This window comes from Dendrobates tinctorius, unplaced genomic scaffold (genome assembly GCF_039654945.1).
Source record: "Dendrobates tinctorius isolate UK_male_01 unplaced genomic scaffold, ASM3965494v1 ptg000075l, whole genome shotgun sequence".
NCBI lineage: Eukaryota > Metazoa > Chordata > Amphibia > Anura > Dendrobatidae > Dendrobates > Dendrobates tinctorius.
The window spans coordinates 21399784-21426704 of NW_027361743.1; the positions used below are offsets into that span (position 1 = coordinate 21399784).

The 26921-nt window shown below is 41.8% G+C and overlaps 1 protein-coding gene across 1 annotated transcript in view; it reads right to left on the reverse strand.

The window, feature by feature from the left end:
- Positions 1 to 517: 517 nt before the first annotated feature.
- EXPH5 (exophilin 5) overlaps positions 518 to 26921 on the reverse strand; it is a 37855-nt gene continuing 11451 nt past the window's right edge. The window contains exons 2-4 of the mRNA XM_073583094.1: positions 13020 to 13077; positions 12184 to 12307; positions 518 to 10971 (exon numbers count right to left, since the gene is read on the reverse strand). Of these exons, the coding sequence (XP_073439195.1) occupies positions 6218 to 10971; positions 12184 to 12307; positions 13020 to 13077 (4936 nt within the window). The 3' untranslated portion in view covers positions 518 to 6217. The remainder of the gene's footprint in view (positions 10972 to 12183; positions 12308 to 13019; positions 13078 to 26921) is intronic.

Here is a 26921-nt window from a genome sequence, read left to right on the forward strand (position 1 = left end):
CATGGGAATCTGTCCCTGTGGCCACCCTGACTGCACAGGAAGACCTTGTCCCAGTGACCATCCTGTCCGCACCGTGAGAACTTGTCCCAAGAGATCGTCCTGTCAGAAACTGTCCCAAGTGGCCGTCTTGTCTGAACTTGTCTCAAGTGGCAGTCCTATTTTTTTCTGTGAATCTGATGTATCGTCTATGCCCTTTGGGCCATCAGCTACTGCTGGATATCAGCCTCGAGTGGCACCTGGCAGTTACCTGCCGCACAAATCTGACCTCACCACTAGAGGCTCCTGCGAACACCTAGGTAGCTGCTTAGTCACGCCCCTGCAGGGTAAGTCCAGTCTGTGGCACAGTGGGGCCACGAACCACGTGCCCCACCTAGGAGCATAACACATTATGTTTGGCCCGGGGTGAACGCAGCCTGACCATTTCTGGTCCACTCTGATACCCAAGAAGTCTTCTTGCAGATTGCTAATAATAATAATAATTTCCGATTGCTTTGTTTTATTAAAAAGCACATAGAAATACAATACAAAAATACAAAATACTTTTATTATATGATACACCAAAAGACAGCATTAATTTACAGTGTGACATCGTCCATATTACAGAAGAGCAAAGACAAAATAAATATCCACTTGAAAGTGCGGTCAGTCACATAAAGGCCATATACACCTATATACATCAGAACTGGTAGGCGGGAGACAGGACAGCGTCTCCGATATATTCCATTCTGTACAGAAATTTACAAAGATGATCCCCTGAAAATAAATACGTCATGTGCGGGAGCAGGAGCCTAACACCGAGGATACACGGATTTCAGAATAAAAGGAAACACCTGCAGCATTAAATGTCCTCAATATGTTATATTCAGACTCAATAATTCTGCTGATTAATTTCTTAATATTTCTTGATATTGCTCAGAGCTTTTTGTCTCTGATGCATGGCTCCAGAGCCCCTGAGCTCGCATAGAGTGCAATTATAAAATTCTGGCTGCCTGCAGTCACAAGGGGGAGCTAAATTTATTCAAAAATTCACTCCCCCTAGCGGTGACTAGAGGTAATCAGCATTGTATGACTTGAAGGGGCACTGCTTGCTGCACAGCCCACTATTAATAGCTGCAGGGTGCAGTATAAATTAGAAGAAACCCGCTATACTTCCCTCTTGAATTGGCAGTATCGCTCCAATCTCAGCAATGCGTCCTTCCGCCGGTCACCTGACCTATACAATGTGTTTTTCCACTGTGAAAGAATAATGAAAGCTGCGGCCAATCAGTGGCAGCTCACTAGCTGCAGCGGTCACTGGACCTTGTTTATGTTCAGGTGACCAGTGGGAGACACGGCTGAGATTGGAGATACTCACCCCAGGGATCGGATCCAGTGCAGCCACTCCTAGCAATCTCTGCAATGATGTTATGGTGACCAATCTCCTAACCCTGCAGCCAATCATTGTCTGCAGTGGTCAGGTGACATCATCACTTGCACTCTCAACAAAGATCGGTGGAGCAGATTCCCAGGGTGAGTAGCTTTCTTTCTTCTTTTATCAGCATGGCTCACCACTGTATATTTTTCAAAAAGAATGGAAACCCCCTTTAATTTTCTTTGGACTACTTATTACCTAAAACCATAATGAATTTCACTTTAATTCTGCACAACAAATAAAAAATGATATTTCTTGTAGGAATCATAAATCTATATGATCACACGGTCTCCAACTGATATTGATTTATGCAGTATTAATCCAGTGTAAGCCACACAGCCGGTGCCGCCATCGCGATGCTGAGCAGTAGCCCTTTCCATGATCACCACCTCAGCAGCTGGTTCCCTTTAGGACATCATTAAACAGAATTTCCACCGAAAATGCATGTTTGGTATTGATGTCATGTTTTCTTGGCATTTTTCTGTACAGTCGTGTCACCATTTTGTTGGAAGTGCAGACATATTGGTGGTAGAGTTGGTTTGAGGACCACGGGGTTCATGGGCCACGTTAGTAGTCTATGGTCGCTCTTACTCGACATGATCCGCTGCTCTTCATTTGATCAGCGAGCCTGGTCTGATATCACGCCAGGCCGACTAATCAAAAGAAGAGCCAAAGAGTAGGTTCTCCTGGCTCCCGTCCAGCGGCCACAGATTACTGACATGGCCGATGGACCCCGATCCTGCCAATCGATTCGCACCAACTCTAAAAGAAAAATTCAATCAAAATTATTTTTTGATAAGCCAAATATACATGAAAGATATAGCACAAAATCATACGTGCATCACCACTAATATCCACAACACGAGTTCTTTATAGTCCTCGATGCAACAATGTAAGACCATTTAATGGGAGCCTGTCAGGCTGCTTTACCACCCAAAACAAACAGCATGACTTATTAAATGACAGAACATGCTCCAGCAATTTTTTTAAGCTAAAATCTAAATAATATTGTAATAGCAGAAGATATATTAAGAGTCAAGTGGGAGTTGACACTGTGCTGAAGAGACCGGAAGTTCGATGTCCAACCCTGACGGAGGGTCAGGGTTGGAGCCACCCCCTGGAGGAGCCTCCCCCTTCCTACCCACCTCCTGTATTCAGGCTCCTCCATATGTCACCAATTTGCCTTTGCATTGTATGAGTCAGCATATGCAGTGAACTGAGGTGTACTCTTTTTTGCTACAACACCTTGCTGCACTGCTTATGCTCAGGACGCACAAGGTAACCCACTAATAAAGGAGTCTTGCAGGAAGCTAAAGGTGACCGTCAGTATGTGAATCTAGATTGGAGGGGCAGAGGTGGAGATTAGACTGTTTCCATACAGCATCCACTTGACTTTTCACAGGTCATACAACATGCGCTGTTTTAAGCTTTTTTTTTAATGTAATTCAAATGCTGCCCACGTTTTCCTTTGGAAAAAACAAGTTTTAACGTTATATGGTATGTTATGCGATATATTGTGAATTGTCACATGTGTTAGTAATACTGATATTGTGTGTAGCCTGACAATAGGGACAGTTAATGTTCGGGACTAGCCCAGAGTGGGAGGGTATGCGTTGCAGGGAAAGTGACAACTCCCTATCTGGAATCAGATAGGGCCTGGAGTGCATAGTAAGTGGACCTAGGTACCAAGGTGAGAAGTGCTGTATTCTGGGGTGACCCTAAGTGAGAGGAGACAGAGGAAAAGGGGTAGCGAGATTCGGAGCAGAAGTGACTAATAGAGTGATCTTCCAGAAACAATTCCTAGGAGAGGACGCCTAGCCACAAGGTCCTGAGCCTATAACACTTGTAGGTAACGGGTCTGAACAGGACTGAGTATGTGGGACGAGTAAAGTGTCCCTGGTAGGAGTTCCAGAGTGTCAGCATTACTGGCCATACTGGCACCCTAAAAGGAAAGGAGGACACGGAACCGCAGGACGAGTGAATGACTCGTGCTGAGCAAGACTGTAGTATTCACGCTGGGTTGTGGAGAAGTAGTGAGGATCAGTGGAAATAAAGCATCAGGGAAAATGAAGGAAGAAAACTGTGGAAAATGCTTTGAGTTGTAAATGAAACCCAAAGTTTCTATTCAGTCAAAAGTTTATTTTTGACTGGTGGTCTCCCTCATTAAACTATGAAACATCTGGTCCTGCCAAACCAGCAACATTGGGTACATGTGGCACGGGCGTAGTGCCCTCAGAGCACAACTCCTCACACCCAGCCAGGACCCCCCACCTTGTGGCGTGTTGGGGCGTAAGAGACAAGTCTCCCGCCCAGCGCCACATTGCACAATGATTACAATCAAACAGGAGAAAGTTTGGAAACATTGTCAGTTCTTGTAATAAGCGAGCTGGCGGTGTAAGGTGGTAAAACAACTGGACAGGTTCTCTCAAACTAATGAAAATTTACTCGGAATATTGTATGAGATTTCTATCCATGAACAGTATCAAAAGGGTTTAATCGTGCACAGAGGCCTCCAGGAAAAGTTAGTGCCGATCTTAGATGACGAACCTTACCGACGTGACTTTCTCATAGGTATCTATGACATGGCAGACGATCATTTTCACTACATTCTTCCTTCAAGAATTTTTTTTTCAGAAACCGATAATGAACAGTGAACATATAATATTTCTAGCAGTAAGTTCCGTCAGTTTTACAAAAATGGGTAATGCAGCAAAACAGAAAACATTATAAAGATAGTTGCAATCAAAATTATTTACTCCCCCATTGAAAATTAGGTTTATGTTGTTGCAAAATGTACAAAATTTCTGCCATGAGCAATAAACCAAATAAAAGCAATATAAATAGCTCAAACACAACTAATGTAAGAAGTGGTTTCTCCAAATTCAGCACAAAATTACACTTTTACTGACTACTGTATTTTTCAACCAATTCATGACAATTGTCTTTTGTACTTAGAAGGGCACCTTTGGCTGTTACGACCTGCTGGAAATGTGATCCATAGCTGGACATCAGCTTCTGGTGGCATTCCTGAGGAATATTAGGGCAATGACCTCCAGGTCACTAATTCTTGGGTTTTCATGCTGCAAACACCTTCAAATCCCATCAAAGATTCAAGTCAAACCACTGTGTCTGCTACTCCATAATCTTTGAGATATCCTTGGGAACATTGCCCTGTCATTGTCCTCTCATTGCCCTGTCAGTAGAAATGACCGTCTAGGAATTCTGGCATGAAGAACGTCAACATTTACTGTGCACACTGAAACCTTAGAGCCTGCTGCCAACAAATCTTGCTGCTCGTCACTAAAGGATTTTTGACCAGTTGCCGCTTCAGGAATCTGGTGGCAGCTTCCACATCTAGGTAGTGTAGCCAGTAGACTTTAACTTTGAACTCTGCTTCCACCTGTATCTCCAAGAACATGCAATGTCTTTTATTCTTTTCCTTGTTTCTTGCAAGCTAATGATGATCTCATAACACTTTTGACCACTCTCTTAACTCCCAAGAATGTTAGTGTCTTGGAGGTCACTGTCCATGAGGAATGAACTCGGATTCCTAAGGACAGTGTCGGGGTGGGGTGCCAAGGGCCCACCAGTAACATTGACTTTGAGGAGACCCACTTTTCACCTACATACAAATATTACACGACCCTCAATCACAAATTTACCTATATCTCTACATAATAATAAACTGGGTAGTTTGTTTAATGAATGACCAAGTAAATTATGCCAAGTACTACACATACAGTGGGATTGGTGGCCCGCCGGGGGATTCCCGTTACCCTATGGGCCAGTCCGAGCCTACCTAAGGATCACTACCAGAAAGTTGGGGGTCTAGTCATGTATGCACCTGGTTACAACAGCTGAAGGGGTTCTACTAAATACTAAAGATGTTTGTCAGGAAGACTAGTCAATAAAAGTTCTATTTTGTGTTAAATTTACAAAAAAAAACCCTACTTGTTAAAATAGTTGGTTTGAACTAGTTAAATATTATATCAGTAGAAAGTTTGGCAATTTTGCCAATATAACCTAATTTGCAGTTGAAAAATTTTGATTGCATTACATCATATCCAAAACTGGTAATTGAACAGTAACACATTTGGACCTTACTACATGGGCAGTTTCAACTATCAAGTCTACACATACTATTCATTAGAAGGCAACCATATCATTTACTAGATACACTCCATTATTGCCCAAATCTTCTGAATGTTTTCTGCAATAATTATATTTGTATTTCCTATTAAGCATCCATAGACAGAGGAGAGGACCTGTCTGCACTGCTGACCATTCTGGGTTAGTAAATATCGTACTTGTATTTCACCTTAAGTAATTCTGAGATATCTTTTCCTACACCTCTACATTGTGCTATTTCTCCGATTCCTCCTGGTAATGTTTGAATTTGGTGTTATCATTCACCTTGCCACTGAAGTCTGATACTGTCCAACCAGTGCTGGCAGTGTCAGCCTTTATAAAGACACACTTTATTGATAGGGTAATGATAACACTCAATTTCCAATTTCCAGGATAAACAGAAGGACAAAATGCAGAGTTCTAAGTAAAAATGCACCATGGTTATTTCATGGGGAATACAAGTACCTACTAAAAAAGACATTTCAGAAGAGCTGATGGGATCCTCGTTAATATTTTGCATTGATATATAATTTAGCATATTCCAGGGCTTGTGGGGTGGGGCGGTTATATTGCACTTAAATTACTAAATATTGGACAGCAAGACAGACAAACAAACAATCAATCAGTATCTCGTCAATGAAGCCATCAATACTGCGTTGGTTACTTTTTCAGGAGACCTCATAGTTCTGACTCCTTGTCATTTTCTTCTAAGTAATATTCATCATCCGTGGTTGTGTCACTATCTGAATCTGATGGAACAGGCTCATCCTCATAAATATTTAGATGGTCTTTCAAACTAGGTCCTTGAGATGGGATATCTTCAGGAGACCGACCTACTGGATTTACTTCCTGAGAAAAACAATATTCTTCAGTTCTCAAGAAGCTTGGATTTTTCAAAAAACTTGGTCTCCATAGCCTGCCTTCATTAAGTGATCGCTTTACATTGTTTAAAATAGCCTCTTGCTGCTCCTTACCAAAAATTCCATAATCAAGAGACTTTGATGTACAAATAGGTTTGTGTTCTTCAGAAATTGGCCAATTTTCATTTTCATCTAAAATTTCATCTGAAAACCTCCTGTTCCATGTCTCACCAGAAGTAGGACTTTTTCTCCTCAAAGTTCCACCATAACTTTTCGAAGAAAAACTGCTATCACTCTTTCTTCTGTAGTCCATAACATTTTCTTGGCCATCAGTGTTTAAGAGCTTCATGCTCTTTGATCTATACAAGTTAGAATATGTAGGGTTTCGACAATGTTTGGGACTTCTCTGGCCAACATATTTGGGTACATGAGATGCATAGTTGTCATTTGTAGAGTAGAATACAGGTGTGGAATCGACGTCAGATATCCGAAAAGGATCACTATAAGAACCAGTACGTCTAGGGCTCACACTTTCTTGACTTGAACGGTCAGAAGAAAAGCTGAACTTCTTAGCATTAATAGGCTTCATTTTCTTTTGGACAAACTCAGAACAATATGAAGGCCGAGTCCGATTTATAACATCATTGCTTTTATTAAAGCTTGGATAATTATAATCACTCTGTGGACTGGTGTTATATTCGTGGTGTGGCGAGATGTCTTCTGTGTTGTAGGACTTGCTGTGACTTAAATCTTTGAAACTTTTTGATTTATAGATTGAAGGCAAGTCTTCTCTTAATAATATACTTTCATCCATGGATTTTCTGTCATAGAAAGCACCATCTTTTGCAAAATTGTTATTAATGTTATGTTCTTGTTTGTTGTTTTCCTGAAAATGCATAAAATCATAACCAGGGGAACAATTAAGGTTATCATAGGAGAACGTTGGTGCTGTGACAACATCTTGAGATACTGGACTTCTGCTTGAATATGGGTTAATCCTGTGCCGTACCATGGCAATGTCTCTCTCTAGAACGTTTCGCTCCAGATCCTGGACACCAGATTTCCTATTTGGTAACGTATAATAAGTATTTGGAGAATGTCTTGGGGAGGATCTTGAAGGGCTGTGTTCATTTTTATTCTTTTGTTCTTCTCTTGTTGCATAGTTGTCTTCATTGCTAGAAATCTGCAAAGAACTAAATTTGTTCACCAAATCATCCCTTTCTTCATCAGAATTTGTCCTGTTGTCATTTTTCATGAGATTCGTTTGTAAAGGAATGATGTGGAAATTTAAGAGATGCATTTTACATGTAACATCATCTGCTGAATGTCCCTTATCATTGTGTATTTTTTCCATAACGGCAGTTGTATTTTTAGAGTTTTGGTCTTTGGAATAATCTTCTTTGTGATGGCTACTTATTTTATCTAGAATTGCACTAGGTGTTCTATTTTGCTCTAAAGTCTTATCAGTGTTTTTTAGGTTATTTTTGGACACATCAGAGATCCTTCTTGAGAATTTGCGAGGAAGGCTATAATAGACTGAGACAACTTTACGATACTCAATTTGATCTACTTCTGGATAAGGAGAATTTGTAATGCTCTCATAAACTTCAGTATTTTCAACAACTTGTTGACAGCTGTATGTACTGTAAAGCTGTAAACCTTCTGGTGATGTTTCATCTTCACGAGCAAAATCTTTAATAATTCCTCCTTCCAGGGAAGTTTGGGTCTGGCCATCTTCACAACTTGTAGATTGATTCCACTGGGACTTGGGGATGATACTTATATGGACATTGCGTTTGAACGGTTCTGGTGTCACAAGTAAGTGCTGCCTTAATATGTTTGTTGCCTTATTCTCTGTGGGTGGCAGGCATGTACCTTTGCTCAAGATGTTCCCTTCTGAATGTTCCTTCACAATTTGACTAATAGGAAACCTTGAGGAGTCCATGACTTTGGCTGGTTCTATATAGTTTTCTTTTTCATCCAACTGATAAATTAAATTTTGGTTTAGGTTTCTTTCGGACTTATAACCCTGCTCACCTTGGATTTGCTGGTCAGTACGAATTTGATGTGCAGATGAAACAACATCCTGTGGATAAAGTACTGACCGGTTAGATTTGGAAGATGTGTCACATTTTGAGGCCGTTACTTGGTTCGGCTTTGATTCAAATTCACTTTTAATTTTTAATCCATCATCAAAATTATTATTATTAGAGTCATATATATTCTGCCCATTGTCTCGACCTCTATTAAAGTTTACAGACTTAAATTTTGCATGTACACGAGAAAATGGAGTAGTCCTATATGATAATTCTGAGTCATTTGTCTCTTTTTCATTTTTTATTGAAACCTTATCTAATTCCGAACCAGAGGATAATGTAAAAATCTTTTGTGAAGACTGACTAGTGTTCAAATTTGATGTTTTTGCTAATTGATAGGGACGTTGGACAGAAGATCGTCCATGCCTTGTACTACTGTCCAAGTACATTTCTTCCTTTTTATCAGGGCTCATTAAAGACTTTGTTTCAGAAACATTCGAGGGATGGTAATCCCTAAAAGGTTCACAACTGGTTTTATATAATATAGTTTCAAGGTCATTACTGAAACGGTCACTCTCCTGGTCAAGTAGATCTGGCAGAGAGGACGCATTTGTTTTCTTATACATCAGAGTATCTGACATGAAACCTCCTGACTGTTTATACTTTGCTCGCTTTTCCCTTAATCTATCTGGCTGATATGGTGCTGGTGTGTAAGTTGTCGTTTTGTCTAGGTTTCTGAAAGTTGCATTTATATCTGACGTATAAGGCTTTTGTGGATACAGAAAAGTTTTTGTACCTAGATTTTTTGCTTGATAAATGGTATTTTGAACACAAGGCTGCTCATATTTGGAATCATTTTCTAAGTACCTTTTATCTAAGTCATCAGACATTCTGAAAGATTTTGTTTCAGGAACCAGGGTGGCATCAAAGTCTACCTCTAGATTTTCACAACTCTTTTTGAGTCTTGTAGAGTATATATTATTAGACAAAATATCACTGTCCTGGTCAAGTAAATCTGGAAGAGAAGACGCGTTTCTTTTCTGAAACTTAAGTGTATCAGACCGAAAACCTGCTGTTTGATTGTCTTTTGATCCTCTCCTCTTATTCATCCAAGCAAATCTTCCGCCAGTATGTGAGGCGTCACTAACAAAACTGGATCTATTATTATAAGCTGCTGTGTTTTTCCGATCACTGATTATTGACGATTTTATATCCTTTAAAGAAGGAGGATCAATTTTAGAAGATGTTTTGTGTTCAAGTGAAGTAAATTTTTTAGTGGCATTTAATATTGGATTATGAGCAAGCCTTTCTGTTTTTGGTGGGAAACGATCTTCTTGAGCAATGGAACCAATGTCGACAGAAGTCGACAAACTGGTATCTCTAGAATTAAGGAAGACTTTTGGAGCATCAGTATCCATGATCTTGGGTTCTAATGTGTGACTGGAAGATACTTTAATCGGTTCATGGAACGTACGATCTACTGGAACATCATCATTGATCTCAGATTTGGAATGTCTGCATCGTTCATTGTCTACTGCCATTTTTGACTCTCTGCCATCAGCTTTTGTAGAACAGCCCTCTGATGGCACGTTACTAGAAGCCTCTGCTCTTCCCATTAAATAATACACACTGCTATCATTCAGTATGGATAAATCACTTTCCATTTCCATTGGTTTTGCTTCCTTATCATTGCTACTCGAATTCTCATTAGGCGTTTTACTTATTTCATTATTAAAATCATTCTTTTTAGATTTCTCCTCCCAATACCTTTCAGATATTGTGGCATATTTGACTTCAGGGCCATGGCTAGCAGAGTCATTTTTGTAATATCCAGTGGATCTATTATCTGCAGTATTCATAAATGATGATGTGCTTGCTTCAGTGTTGATATTCCTGAATTCACTAAAGTCATTCTTAGGGGACACTCGTAATCTCGGTGTGTTGTACTTGAAAAGATCAGACACTCTGCTTTGTTGACTGTATTTATCCAGAATTGTGAGATCCAAAGCCGATTGTGTCTTGAACGGTCTACCGACCTCCTTAGGCTGCTCAGTAGGAAATGCATTATCCCATTTGATGGAAGTGACAGGTGTCCTCTTTGACTTGTGTGGTCTTGTCCTCTCCAGGTCTATGCTTGGAGTTGACGGCTGCAAGCTACTTGATGAAAATGAGCCAGAATGAGAGGATGAAGTTGCTGACGTGTTGCTTGTAGCTGAAAAAAGCAAAGAACTCCTTTTGTAAAGAGGTTTTTTGGAAGTCTCTAGTTTGGAAGCAGAGTGTTGTCTGTTTAAGTACATTTCAGAAAACTTTTTGGGTTGGTATGTGGCATAGGTTGTTTGAGTCTCCTCAAGTGATACAGTTCTTTTTCCATCATGAGAAAGTAAATTGCTGTACACGTTTTTAGCTTGTGATGTATTATGGAGTGAATCTTCTTTGCCATACTGCCTTCTTCGCTTATAGCTTTCATGTCTACTAGTCCTTGGTGTTTGGCTGTGACTCTGTTCTTGGGCAAGTTTTTGATCCAGATCTCCTAAAACTGAAACATATAAAAAATTTAGCTTAGATCAAGTTTCATAATTTCTGAGATTCTTACTTAAACATTTTAAGTAAGAAATAACTTTACTATAATGGCAAGTCCAAACATATTCCTTGTACCTTATGGAATACCTAGGTTTTAAGGATTGAACAAAGGCCTACACATTATAAATGTATGAACTCCCCTTTTGGCTAGTATTCTCTAGACATGGCAATCCTCATTGTAATTATCCACATATAAAGGAATGCATGAGTCACGGTCATATACCGTAATTGCGGCTGTCTTTGTAGGACAAGCCTAGTAGATAAGTGAAGGAGCATGGATACAGTTCCTGCTGAGGAGGTAATGTACACAATGTTAGTGAAGCCTGACTGTAGTACCTGACTAGATATACAGAATGAACAGCAATTGCCTAATGTAGAGGGAGCCCACGATACAGAGTCGAGGATGTCAGACACAGAAGTGATGACTAGCTGCCAGGAGGACTGGACTATGGCAACGCAAGTCGAATTTCTTCTCTCTACTAATATGTTGGACATTCTGACAATATATGTCGGAAATTCCAACTATTACATTGTGTCCCTGGAGACAGATCAAAAAAGTTTATACTAACATTATAACACCATCTTACAGTTTATATATGTATAATTCATCTGCATAAAAAGTTGTGTAACTTTGTAGATTTATATGCTTTTTAATACATAATAATGTAGAGCTGTAATCACAATTCGGCTGGCCTCAGAGCTGAAATCTCCCAGAATTCTCTACTGACCCAATATGATTTGCAGTAAAGTAAACTGATGTAGAAAAAACTCTCAAAGAATTAGTGTAGCTTAACTGAGCTGTAAGGGGTTTGTAAGTCCTAATAAACTTGTTGACTGTTTCCGGAGTGTGACAGCTGCATAGAAATATATCACGCTGAGGTTATGGGAGGTGCTGTGCCAGTCCATGCACTGGGTTGTGGCCCTTGCACGAGAAACATGTCCGTCTGTCTGCGCCCTTAGTGTGTATGTGTATTAGCGTGTATGTGTGTGCATTAGACATAGCATGCGTGTGCATTAGGCCTCTTTCACACTTCAGTGTTTAAACACGTAAATGGTACCAATGTCATCATTGTTTTGGATCAGTGTGTCATCAGTGTATGGTCCGTGTGTCCGTTTTTATCATCCATCTCATGACAATTATATACTCAGTCTTGACTCAACTACTAACCTTGAAAAACTTCTCTTTCGAACTGGACGGCGGCCTTTGGGGCGTCATTTTGTCTGGTTTTATGTTGCCCTTCAAAAAAATTGGCAATCTGTTTTACGCTTCTTGCAGAATGGTAGTGTTCAAACTTTGAATTAAAAAAAAGAACATGTTTCAAAATAAATAAAATCTGATTTCAATGGACATTTACTTTCTTTGTCTTTCAAAAATGAATAACATTTTTCTTTCTTTTTTTTTTAGCTACTGACAGATTAAAAGGTCTCTATTTTATTCTCATTTACAGTTTTGAAAAATTATTATTCGAATGGGCGTCCGTAATTGTCATTCTCGCTGTATCTGCTCGAAAATAATGACCAGATTAAGGAAGGAATAAAAATACATTAATAGCAACGAAGAAGGAACCGTCCTTGTCAAAACACAAATGGTTAGAGATTACGACAAAACTATGGCGGCATCCATATGACAATTTTGCACAAAAAAAAAAAAAAAATCACCAATTTCTATAGGTAAAATTTTTTAGCCAAGATACTTATGAATGTTCTCTAACCATTAAGGGAAATAAATAACACATTTTGTAAATTTGTAGTCAACATTTGCATTATATTATGTCTTATTTTTAACTGAAGTTTTATTAATATAAAGGTAATGAAACAATTGCTGACATGAGGAGATGTCTGTTGGCAGATTGTGATATAATAATGTACGAAACTCATTTTAGGCCCATTTTCTCTTTAATTTTATTTTTGTGCAAACGGGATTAGAATTTATTTTTTTTTAAGCAAACAAATCCAAAAATAAAACATGGAACTTAAAAACACTTCTGTAAATCATTTACTTGCCTTTTTCTTCACCTCGGTGTTAGGCCGCATCTGTCCACTGATAGAAAAGATGCTATGTCTAAGGAAAAGAATGAAACATTACTATGATTAGCAGAAAATCAGAAAGTAGAAAAACTGATATACAGCAACAAGAAACACAAAAAATGCACAAAAAATTACAGCATCGAATATTGAACTTTATGGAATACACAAACTAGGCTCAAAAACTAGAAACCACTTACGGTACATAATAAAGATTCGTTCAAAATAATAATGACCACTCTGCACTCTTATTAAGGTTAAAAAAATGTCAGAAAAATTGATCTTACAGTTATCACACAACCCAGAAATAAAAAAAAACCACTCAAATTAGTAAAAGAAAACCACAAATGACTAACGTAGATTTCCGAATGCCTGCTACCAAAATTTTGAAATGCAAATGCATGTAACCAAAAATATCCAGATACATGCAACTAAAAATGTCCAAATGTGTAACATCGTGACTATGGTTGTCGCTGGGCAGTGCAGACGTGTTTCTGGTGGACCTTCGTGCTACTAAGACTTGTGTTCTCACAGCAAGTTTTTCTGTTTCTCTTCAGTGAGATCATTAGTCTGATGTAATTAGTACTCTGCTGCAGCCATGGGAAGGACTCAGACCGCCTGCCAGTTATAGTTTATACTAGCTCTGGTTAACTCCTATTGTTCTCAGCTCTTGTGATTCATGTCAATATTCCTGTTTCAGATCTCGCCTTGTTTACTGACCATTCTTCTACCTGACAATTTTGTCCCAATCCATACCTCCAGGTCCTGACCCGGCAACCAACCTGACCAATTCTGCTTGGCAGCTCCACCAGCCAGCAGCTACTCCAAGAACTCAACGCAGTAAGTCCAAATCCCTGTACAGGGATGAAAGTGTGAAGACCAAAGTTGCCATGGGACCTAATAGAGTAGATGCAAAGCCTGTTCGTGGAAGCCCTATTTAGAGCTGTCATGCAACCTCCCGCAAAGACATGTTTCAGAATGCATGCAACTAAAAATTTCCAGATGCTGCAACATTAATCCCTTTACCCCCAATGGTGGTTTGCACGTTAATGACCGGGCCAATTTTTACAATTCTGACCACTGTCCCTTTATGAGGTAATAACTCTGAAACGCTTCCATAGATCCCGGTGATTCTGACATTGTTTTCTCGTGACATATTGTACTTTATGTTAGTGGTAAAATTTCTTTCACATAACTTGCGTTTATTTGTGAAAAAAAATGGAAATTTGGTGAAAATTTTGAAAATGTCGCAATTTTCCAACTTTGAATTTTTATGCCCTTAAGTCACAGAGATATGGCACACAAAAAACTTAATAAGTAACATTTCCCACATGTCTACTTTACATCAGCACAATTTTGGAACCAAAATTTTTTTTTGTTAGGAAGTTATAAGGGTTAAAAGTTGCCCAGCGATTTCTCATTTTTGCAACACCATTTTATTTTTAGGGACCACATCACATTTGAAGTCACTTTGAGGGGTCTATATGATAGAAAATACCCAAAAGTGACACCATTCTAAAAACTGCACGCCTCAAGATGCTCAAAAACACATTCAAGAAGTTTATTAACCCTTCAGGTGCTTCACAGGAATTTTTTGAATGTTTAAAAAAAATGAACATTTAACTTTTTTTCACAAAAATATTACTTTGGGTCCAATTTTTTTATTTTACCAAGGGTAACAGGAGAAATTGGACTGTAAAAGTTATTGTGCAATTCGTCCTGAGTACGCTGATACCTGATATGTTGGGGGAAACCACTGTTTCGGCGCATGGCAGAGCTCAGAAGGGAAGGAGCGCCGTTTGACTTTTTCAATGCAAAATTGGCTGGAATTCAGATCGGACGCCATGTCAAGTTTGGAGAGCCCCTGATGTGCCTAAACAGTGTAAACCCCCACAAGTGACCCCATTTTGGAAACTAGACCCCCCAAGGAACTTATCTAGATGTGTGGTGAGAACTTTGAACCCACTAGGGCTTCACAGAAGTTTATAACGTACAGCCGTACAATTAAAAAATCATATTTTTTCCACAAAAATGATCTTTTCACCCTCAATTCTTTTTTTTCCAAGGGTAACAGGACCCTAAAAGTTATTATGCAATTTGTCCTGAGTACGCTGATACCCCACATGTGGGGGTAAACCACTATTTGGGCGCATGGCAGAGCTCGGAAGGGAAGCAGAGCCATTTGACTTTTTTGGCTGGAATTGGGATTGGACGCCATGCCGCTTTTGGAAAGCCCCTGATGTGCCTAAACAGGGGAAACCTCCCACAAATGACACCATTTTGGAAACTAGATCCCCCAAGGAACTTATCTAGATGTGTGGTGAGCACTTTGAACCCCCAAGGGCTTCACAGAAGTTTATAACGTCCAGGCGTGAAAATAAAATAATCATATTTTTCCACAAACATGATCTTTTAGTCCCCAATTTTTTTATTTTCTCAAGGGTAACAGGAGAAATTGGACCCCAAAAGTTGTCCAATTTGTCCTGAGTTCGCTGATATCCCATATGTGGCAGAAAACTACTGTATGGGGACACGTCGGGGGTCGGAAGGGAAGTAGTGACGTTTTGGAATGCAGACTTTGATGGAATGGTCTGCGGGTGTCATGTCGTGTTTGGAGAGCCCCTGATGTGCCCAGACTGTTGAAACCCCCCACAAGTGACCCCATTTTGGAAACTAGACCCCCCATGGAACTTATCTAGATGTGTGGTGAGCACTTTGAACCCGCAAGTGCTTCACAGAAGTTTATAACGCCCAGGCGTGAAAATAAAAAAATCATTTTTTTTTTCCACAAAAATGATATTTTTGCCCCCAATTTTTTATTTTGCTAAGGGTAACAGGATAAATTGGACCCCAAAAGTTGTTTTGCAATTTGTCCTGAGTAGGCTGATACCCCATATGTGGGGGTAAAACACTGTTTGGGCGCATGGCAGAGCTTGGAAGGGAAGGAGCACCATTTGACTTTTTCAATGTAGAATTGGCTGGAATTGAGATCAGACGCCATGTCGTGTTTGGAGAGCCCCTGATGTGCCCAAACAGTGGAAACCCCCCAATTCTAACTCCAACCCTAACCCCAACACACCCCTAACCCTAATCTCAGCCCTAACCCTAATGGGAAAATGGAAATAAATACTTATTTTTAATTTTATTATATTTCCCTAACTAAGGGGGTGATGACGGGGGGTTTGACTTACTATTTATGGCGGTTTTTTTGTTCGGCAGCTGTCGCACGCTAAAAGATGCTTTTTATTGTAAAAATAGTTTTGCATCACCACATATTGAGAGCTATAATTTTTATAATATTGAGAACTATAATTTTTGACCCACCGAGTCATGTGAGGTCTTATTTTTTGCGGGACGAGTTGACGTTTTTATTGGTACCATTTTTGGGCACATGACATTTTTTGATCGCTTTTTATTCTGATTTTTGGGATGCAAAATGAACAAAAACCAGCATTTCAAGAATTTCTTTTGGGGGGTGCGTTTACACCGTTCCTCGTGCGGTAAAATTGATAAAGCGGTTTTATTCTTCGGGTCAGTACGATTACAGCGATACCTCATTTAGGTCGTTTTTTATGTTTTGGCGCTTTCATGCAATGAAAACAATTTTATATAAAACATAATTGTTTTTGCATCGCTTTATTCTGCGAGCTATAACTTCTTTATTTTTTCCCTAATGATGCTGTATGGTGGCTCGTATTTTGCGGGACAAGATGACGTTATTTATATCCGTCTTTTTGATTGCGCGTTATTGCACTTTTTGTTCGGCGGTATGATAATAAAGCATTATTTTTTGCTTTGTTTTTTATTTTTTAAGGGGTTCGCTAAAGGGGTTAACTAATGGGACAGTTTTATAGGGCGGGTCGTTACGGACGTGGCGATACTAAATATGTGTACTTTTATTGTTTGTTTTTTATTTCCAAAAAATGAATTTATTAAGGTTTATTTATTTTTTTTTTTTATTTGGCGATTTTTTTATAAATTATTTTTACACTTTTTTTTTTTTACTTTATTACACTGTCCCGGGGGGGGGACATCACTGTCATGTGTGAGATCGCTGATCTGACACATCACAGATTGCTGTGACAGATCACCGATCTGACACAGGCACTGCAGAAGGCTTCCTCATGCCTGCGCTTTGCAGGCAGTGAGGAAGCCGGTTCCCTGCAGGCCCCCGAAGATCCCCGCCTCCATATTGGATCCGGGGATCTGCAGGGAAGGAGGCCCCCGCAGCAGCGCTGCACATCGTGCTGCTGCGGGGGTCTCAGGGAAGCACGGAGGGAGCCCCCTCCCTGCCGCTGCTTCCCTAAACCCCCGGTAGTACACTGCGATCGTGTTTGATCGCAGTGTGCCAGGGGTTCATGTGCCGGGGGCGGTCCGTGACCGCCCCTGACACATAATGCCGGGTGTCAGCTGTGATAATCAGGGAGCGCCGGGAGCGCCGCTGATCGCTATGACGTACTATCCTGTCCATGGGCATAGGGGCCCGGGTCTCATGGACGGGAACATGCCAACAACTAACCAAATCTCAAAATACCAAATGTGTGTAAATAAGATTTCCAAATGTGTGAAAACACAGTCGCCTTACCAATGTGCCGTCCAGAGAAAAAGTACACGAAAGAAGAAAATACCCAGAGTAATGCATAGATGGGGAATGATGTGGAAATGGCTGGACCCAAAATACTGCAGAAATGATTCTTCATTTAGTTAAAGCGGATCTGTCAGCTCAAAGGGTTATTCTTCTCTTACATTTATGGCAAATCCATAAGATAAACTATATACACGTGGTCAAAATTGTTGGTACCCTTCGTTTAATGACAGAAAAACCCACAATGGTCACAGAAATAACTTGAATCTGACAAAAGTAATAATAAATCAAAAATCTATGAAAATGAACAAAGGAAAGTCAGACATTGCTTTTCATCCATGCTTCCACAGCATTTAAAAAAAAATAAAACTCATGAAATAGGCCTGGACAGAAATGATGGTACCCCTGAAAATAATGTGACGAAAGGGACATGTAAAATCACGGTGTGTCCACTAATTAGCATCACAGGTGTCTACAATCGTGGAATCAGTGAGTGGCTTGTATAGAGGCTACAGATACTCACTGTGCTGTTTGGTGACATGGTGTGTATCACACCCATCATGGACCAGATGAAGCGAAGGAAAGAGTTGTCTCAGGACATTAGAAAGAAATTATAGACAAACATGTTAAAGGCAAAAGTTATAAGACCATCTCCAAGCAGCTTGATGTTCCTGTGACTACAGTTGCACATATTATTCAGAAAATTAAGATCCATGGGACGAGAGGTACCAACAATTTTGACCACGTGTGTAAATGACAGATTACCACTACTATAACGGGGCTCCATTGTCAAAAGCAGAGATGGCCGCCCATTTGCAGCTCTCTCCAATCTTTTTTTATAGGAACTCTGATCATTGTCAAACCTGCCGGGACCTGCAGTTACCACGCATTTCTGGCTTATCCTTAAAAATGAAAAAAATAGAAACAGCAGGTTCTCCCCGTATCCAACCTCAGGTCTTGATCCATTTCACATTTTACACCACGCTCCATTCGGGAACCAGAAGAAGCAATTTTAGAGGTATCACAATTTTTAGCAAACCGTAAATGGCTAAATAAAGAAGTTTTTTTTCGGAGAGTAGAAGACAAGTTCACCTTTTATAAATCTATAAATCATTCCAAATTACTGTCATGAAATCACCGAGAGGAAATGAAGCCAAATCACAGACACAAAATCAAAGCTCTTCATGATGGGTGTCCTACCCTGCCTTCCAGCACTCCCCAATTTATTTTTTTTTATGTAATAATTGAGAATTTCTAGAGGCAAAGGCAGTGACACGTATGAGCCGTCAGTCACCGAGCGATCAGGTTCTTACTTGCTCTAGCATGAACTGATCGCCATGTGTGGAAATGTCAGGAGCAAAATCATAGAGGAGTGATTTACTGTCACCAAGCAACGTCAGCACCAGAAACAAAACAATCATTTGATCCAGGGCGAGACCGGCGTGCATGCATGTTAATGCTGACCATGGCCTACATACAACAATCATCTTGTCAGTAAGGTACGCAATTGTCTTAGTTGGCACGTAAAACTGGCTTTAGATGGGCTGTCCGCTACGTCAACATTCACGATCTGTCCTTATGTTCTATTGGAGAACACAAATCTTTGTACGGCCCTCCTGCGAGCGCCACGTACCCAATACTTATTGCACAGACGTGGCTTCTAGTCTCCATGCGTGGCTTTGCCTAGCACAGTAGTTTGTGATTCAAGTGAATGGGACTGTGTTGTGAGTGACTCACATGGACGAGCCACTGCAGAAGCGCCACCTCCATTATTGGGTGTAAATTTACAGAAGGAGGCTGGCTTAGCTATTAAAATAGGTATATAGTCTTCATACATTGCTGCAGTCACAAACCACCACAATAAACGCTGTCTGGGGTCGGTTTGTAACCATAAGACAGAACTGACCTGCTATAGTGGGAGGTAGTATATATACAGTATATTAGGAAGTTGTATAGTTTATGAATTCTAGTTGAGTTTACATTTTTCCATTTTTAAAACTCTTCGTAAGCTCACTGCAAACCATCAGTTCTTATCTTGGTAAAATAGATATATAGTGTAGCTTGGCTACACAGGGAAACTAGTCGGAAAGGCCTATCCTCTGCGGCTTATCCCTGCCCCCCCCCCCGAGTGACAGATCACTCCCTGCGTGTGTGTACAGTGAGATCTGTCAGTCATTGGCAGTGGACACGAGAAGCCGTCGGGGATCCACCTGTCGATCAGTCTCTTGTGCAGCTCAGTGCTCGGCGCTTTTAAAGTGTCAACAGAGTTTCAGAGTCAAACATACCTAGCCAAAATATTGCAGCCAGTGGCCGATACATGCTGCCTGTATATCAGACAGTTATGTTCCCTTTAAAGGGAATCTGTCAGAACGATAAACCCTCCTAAGTCGTCTATATAGGCATGTAGGTCATAGAAAGTTGAATAAAATGATACCTTGATATTAGCGTTCCAATGTCTTATTCCAGAGAATTACATGTAGATCAGGAGCCAGGAGAGCAGACTGTCAGTCATTATGTCTCACACTTGTAACAAATCTTTTCATTTATAATAATCTCTGGAGGCAGATTCTCGGGAAGATCTATGTGCGGCCCATAGATCATAATGGCTCATTTACATAATAAGAAAAATGTGGATTTCTATGGAATAAGATAGCAGATATCAAGGTATTATTTTATTCAGCTTCCCATGACCCGTGTTCCCACATAGATGGCTTAGGAGAGATGATTGTACTGACAGATTCCCTTTAAGTTACAGTGGGGAAATTAAGTATTTGCTACACTGACAATTTTGCAAGTTTTCCCACCTACAAAGAATGGAGAGGTCTGTAATTTTTATCGCAGGTACACTTCAACTGTGAGAGACAGAATCTAAACATAAAAAACAGAAAATCACATTGTATGATTTTTAAATAATTAAATTGCATTATATTGCATGAAATAAGTATATGTTCACCTACCAAAAAGTAAGAATTCTGGCTCTCACAGACCTGTTAGTTTTTCATTAAGGAGCCCTCCTACTCTGCACTCATTACCTGTATTAATTGCTCCTGTTTGAACTCATTACCTGTATAAAAGACACCTGTCCACACACAATCGATAACACTCCAACCTCTCCACCATGGCCAAGACCAAACAGCTGTTTAAGGACACCAGGTACAAAATTGTAGATTTGCAAAAGACTGGGATGGGAAAAGGACAATAGGCAAGCAGCTTGGTGAGAAGGCAACAACTGTTGGCACTATTATTAGCAAACAGAAGAAACACAAGATGACTATCAATCTTCCTCGGTCAGAGGCTCCATGCAAGATATCGCCTCGTGAGATAAGGATGATTCTGAGAAAGGTCATAAATCATCCCTGAACTACACGGGAGGACCTGGTCACTTACCTAAAGACAGCAGGGACCACAGTCTCAAACATTATCATTGGTAACACAATACGCTGTCATGGATTAAAATCCTTGCAGGGCACACAAGGTCCCCCTGCTCACGGCAGCATATATCCAGGCCCGTATGAAGTTCACCAGTGACTGTCTGGATGATCCAGAGGAGGCATGGGAGAAGGTCATGTAGTCAGATGAGACCAAAATAGAACTTTTTGGTATCAACTCCACTCGCCGTGTTTGGAGGAAGAAGAAGGATGAGTATAACCCCATCCCAACCATGAAGCATGGAGGGGGAATATCATACTTTGGGGATGCTTTTCTGCAAAGGGGACAGGATGACTGCACTGTATTGAAGGGAGGCTGGATGTCATACATTGCAAAATTTTGGCCAACAACCTCCTACCTTCAGTAAGAGCACTGAAGATGGATTGTGACTGGGTCTTCCAGCATGACAATGACCTGAAACACACAGCCAGGGCAACTAAGGAGTGGCTCCGCAAGAAGCATTTCAAGGTCCTGGAGTGGCCTAGCCAGTCTCCACAACTGAAGCCAATAGAAAATCTTTGGAGGGAGCTGAAAGTCAATGTTGCCCAGCAACAGCCCTGAAATCTGAAAGATCTGGAGAAGATCTGTGTGGAGGAGAGGGCCAAAATCCCACTGTGCAAACTTGGTCAAGAATTACAGGAAACGTCTGACCTCTGTAATTGCAAACAAAGGTTTCTGTACCAAATATTAAGTTCTATTTTTCTATTGTATCAAATAATTATTTCATGCAATAAAATGCAAATTAATTATGCAAAAATCATACAATGTGATTTTCTTCTGGATTTTCTTTTAAAATTCTGTCTCACTGGTGAAGTGTACCTACGATAAAAATTACAGACCTCTCCATTCTTTGTAGGTGGGAAAACTTGCAAAAGTGCATCAAATAGTTATTTTCCCCGCTGTATATCTGTTAGTATTAGCTTCTTTTTACATTCTGTGCTGAATATGTGATACACATTATACTATGCAGTGGTGCACTAGGAAGATGTAAAGCAGTAGTATACCATAAATCCCATGCACATCACTCAGAATGGTCGCACTTCTGCTCGACTGCACCCAAAATCAGTGTGGATGTTGATGTGTACATGCTCCATATTTGCCAAATATTTCATATTTCGCATTGCACAGAGTAAAATCCATGGTGACACCAGCAGCATGAATTGGCAAAGTGCATAAATCTGCAGTTCTAGTCAATTTACTATACATTGCATATTTTCCAGGTTAATACATACCTAACCTTAAAAAAAAGTTCTACCCAATTTATACCAGGGATTGAGGCTTGAGGAAGATAATTTGCATATTCCAGGTGCCTTCTGGGAAAAGCGTAGAGTCTCCCTAAGCAAGAGGATCATTGGATACAGCCGGGACCAGCTGCTTGGAAAGCGTCGCCGAACCAGGGATTGAAGCTTGAGGAAGATTTATTTGCATATTCCAGGTGCCTTCTGGGAAAAGCAAAGAGTCTCCCTAAACAAGAGGATCTGTCATGATCCAGTGTTGGATCTGGCGGTATTAAATGCATTAAGTGAACTTTTTTTTCCTTTGGTTCCAAAGTGTGTCGTGATTGCCCCCGGTGGCCATTAGAATTATCACGTGGTGTCGTTCATTCTAAGTTGCCCGGTGGTGGGGAATGGTATCGCACCTTAGGTTTAGGTTAATGTTCACTTAATTATGGATCAGGTGTGACACCCTATAAAGGTGTGCTCAGGGTGTTCACTCACTGCCTGTGATATTGTGAGTTGGTGTTCACTCTGAGTTGGAGAGCCTGGAGGAAGGATGGAGCTGGTGAGGAGTCCTGCGCAGCTTAGCCAGGGGGGACGTGTTTCAGCTATGGTGTCTGGACGAAGGGCTGGCATGGCGAGGTGGAGTCGCAGTGATGGTGTCAGCGGGAGGTGTCTGCATGGTCTGGTGGAGTGGCTACTATGAAGAGTGGCACTCACCATGTGGGACTTGGCTGCTGAACTGGACTCAAGCATGCTCGACTTCGTGTCAGAAGCTGAACTCATCCTTGGGACTCTGGTTCTAAGCAGCTGCAACTGGTGGTGGACTCTGCTCCAAGGCTGCACTAAGGTGAAGGATCTTGTTATGGTGATGGATCCGGGTGGAGGAGAAGACGCACGCAGGTGGAGGGCTCTGTTGCTGGGAGCGCACGCAGCAGAGCAAAGCTAAGTGGTGTTTCCCCTGTATTGTCTCTTTCCTCATGTGTGTGATTAGTGCAGTGGTGGGATTAGTCTCCGCACCGACCCATTCCCTAGTGAGGGTTTAGGGTCAGGGTGAGCAAGGGCGTTAAGGTACGCGTGCGGCGACAGGTGCGGAGCCTGTTTAGGGAATGTAAGGAGTGCAGGGACACTGGCTCAGGGGAGCTTAGGAGGTCTCCATGTCCCCATTCCCTATCGCACGGCCCATCATTGTTAAAGTTTCCCAGGTTCCCCCTTTATTATTTGATTATTGTATGTATAACGTGTAATACCTAAACTCGCCAGGTGGAGGCGGCGTATCCACCTGCACGTTTTATTATTTAAATGCGCCCCACTGGAGGCGGTGTATCCAGGGTCACGTGTGTTATGGGTCCGCCTTGCGGTAACATCTGCGACACACGTGATCATGACAGGATCGTTGGATATAGCCGGGACCAGCTGCTTGGAAAGCATCGCCGAACTGCACACCTTACGGCGCGCAAATTTTTGCCTCTAGGACATTATTGCAAGAAAGCTTGCTAGATTACACAAGAAGGAAAACACGCAGCAAGTCAGCAGGATCTAGGAGCAACATGGCATATGTGACAACCTACATGGTGAGTTGCAACATGTGCTACATGTTCACAGATCGACCAGAAGAAGAATCCAACTTCACCTGCCAGAAGTGTAGATTAAGTGGCCCTTTTAGAAGAAAAGGTGCATGGTCTGGAAAAAAGAATTGCAACTTTGAAACTCAAAGAAAATGAAGACTTCCTAGACAGAACAGAAATATCTCTACTGGTCACAGAAGGTGAAGAAAGTGTCAGAGAACGTCCAAAAGCAGACGAGTGGAAGCATGTGAACAAAAGAAGCAAGAAGACCATAGAGACATCACCAACCACACAACTGACAAACCGATACCAAGGCCTTGCGGAGGATGACGATGGTACACCTAAGGATGAGGCACAACCAGCAAGCAAAGAAGAAAAGGGCACACAGCAACACCCAGAAGTGACAACAAAAAGTACAGCCAAGAAGCGAAGAATTGTGGTAGTGGTGGGAGACTCACTACTGAGAGGCACAGAAGCAGCCATCTGCAGACCGGATATAACCGCAAGAGAAGTATGCTGCCTCCCAGGTGCGAAGATCAAGGATGTGACCGATAGGATACCAAAGCTCATCAGTTCCAAGGACGTCCACCCATTTCTTCTGATACATGTTGGCACCAATGACACGGCAAGGAAGGACCTACCGACAATCTGTTACACCTCCCGAATCTCACCTAGGGACCTCCTCCTCCAGGCGCGCTCCCTGTCCACTCTCATGCCGTCCCTCACCTGGCTTTGCAGGGTCACGGCGCTTTGGTGGTCTGCGCAGGCGCGCTCACGCTTCCCCGGCCGCCAGGCATCCTGGGACCTCGTGACCCGGCGGCTCCGCCACATCATGGCGGCGCCCACCGGGTATTTCTACTCGGCGTCTCGACAGGTAAGACGCCTGTCTGTCTTCCCCTGTGACGCTAAGCTCTCTATGCGCAGCGTCACCCCCTGACTCTCAGGTCTCTTCGCTCCCTCTGTGCCTCTGTCAGCCTTGCTCGGCCTCCTGCCTGGCCTCCTCGTCCTGTGTCTCCCTGCTCTCGGTCCGTCCTCCCGTCCTATCTTCCTCTCCTGTACCGCTGCCCCTGTATTTGTCGTTTCCCTGTGCTTCGTGCCTCTTCCCCCTTACCTTGTATGCTGGCAGTGGTTCCCCGTTCCAGTGTCTCCTAGTCTCTTTGTGTCCTCCGTCTATTTCAGCTATAGGTTTCCGCTCGTCCTGATCCACTCCAGTCTTCCCTGCCTGTCTCCGCCTGCCTCGGGACCTTACCCTCCCTCGTATACTCTCCTGCTCTATGACCTTCTCTCCTGTATACTCCCCGGGTCGTCCCTTTGGTTCCGGCTGTCGTGGTTCCATCTCCCTTGGGCCTGCCCCTAACGCTCCCTGTATAGGGGGTGGTCATCACCTGGTCCGCTCGCCCTTGGGGGCTCTGGGGCCACGACCCAGAGGGTCCACTCTCGGGTTCCTACCTAGAACCCTAACACAATCTGCAAGGACTTTGAAGAGTTGGGGAAGAAAGTAAAGGAACTGGATGCACAGGTAGTTTTTTCTTCTATCCTTGCAGTAGACGGGCATGGCACCAGGAGATGGAACAGGATCCTTGATGCGAACAACTGGCTAAGGCCTGTTTCACACATCAGTTTTTTCTGTCAGTTGTAATCCGCCAAAATGGCAGAAAACGGATCCGCCTGACGGATCCGGTGAAGGAAGAAATTTAAAGGAACCGTTGTCTAGGAGAGAGAGAGAGACGGACGGCTAAATAAGATTAAAATTGATAAATCTCCGGGTCCGGATGGCATACACCCACGAGTACTAAGAGAACTAAGTAATGTAATAGACAAACCATTATTTCTTATATTTAGAGACTCTATAGCGACGGGATCTGTTCCACAGGACTGGCGCATAGCAAATGTGGTACCAATATTCAAAAAGGGCTCTAAAAGTGAACCTGGAAATTATAGGCCAGTAAGTCTAACCTCTATTGTTGGTAAAAATATTTGAAGGGTTTCTGAGGGATGTTATTCTGGATTATCTCAATGAGAATAACTGTTTAACGCCATATCAGCATGGGTTTATGAGGAATCGCTCCTGTCAGACTAATCTAAACAGCTTTTATGAAGAGGTAAGCTATAGACTGGACCAAGGTTAGTCATTGGATGTGGTATATCTTGATTTTTCCAAAGCGTTTGATACCGTGCCACACAAGAGGTTGGTACACAAAATGAGAATGCTGGGTCTGGGGGAAAATGTGTGTAAATGGGTAAGTAACTGGCTTAGTGATAGAAAGCAGAGGGTGGTTATAAATGGTATATTCTCTAACTGGGTCGCTGTGACCAGTGGGGTACCGCAGTGGTCGGTGTTGGGACCTATTCTCTTCAACATATTTATTAACGATCTGGTAGAAGGTTTGCACAGTAAAATATCGATATTTGCAGATGATACAAAATAGAATTAGACTTACCGGTAATTCAGTTTCTAGCAACCTTCCACGACAGCCACCTTGGAGGTTGTCTCCCCGCCCTAATAGGGGACAGGAACACAAAGGTTAAATAACCCTCCCCTTCCTGCTACCTCAGTGTTTTTTCTGAATGTACTAGCATGAATAGTTACCGCCAGTAGAGCAGGAATCATCAGATATTATATAGGGAGGGAAAATTAGTGCTGTCGTGGAAGGTTCCTAGAAACAGAATTACCGGTAAGTCTAATTCTATTTTCTCTAGTCACCTTCCACGACAGCCACCTTGGAATCATGCCAACGTTAACTTTTTAGGGAGGGACTACGGCTTGCAAGACGCGTCTGCCGAACGTCAGATCCCTACTGAAATCCAGCCTATAGTGTCTGGTAAAGGTGTGCACAGAGAACCAGGTGGCCGCTCTGCATATCTGCTCCGAAGACGTATTTCCTCTTGATGCCCAGGACGTAGCGACTAATCGAGTGGAGTGAGCTTTTAACGATCCGGGAGAAGAGAGATGTCTTGAAGAATATGCCAGGGAGATGGACTGCTTGATCCAACCTGCTATCATGTTCTTTGCCGCTTTCTTCCCCTTATTTCTTCCCGAATACTGAAGGAACAGGTTCTGATCGATTCTCCAATCCTTGGT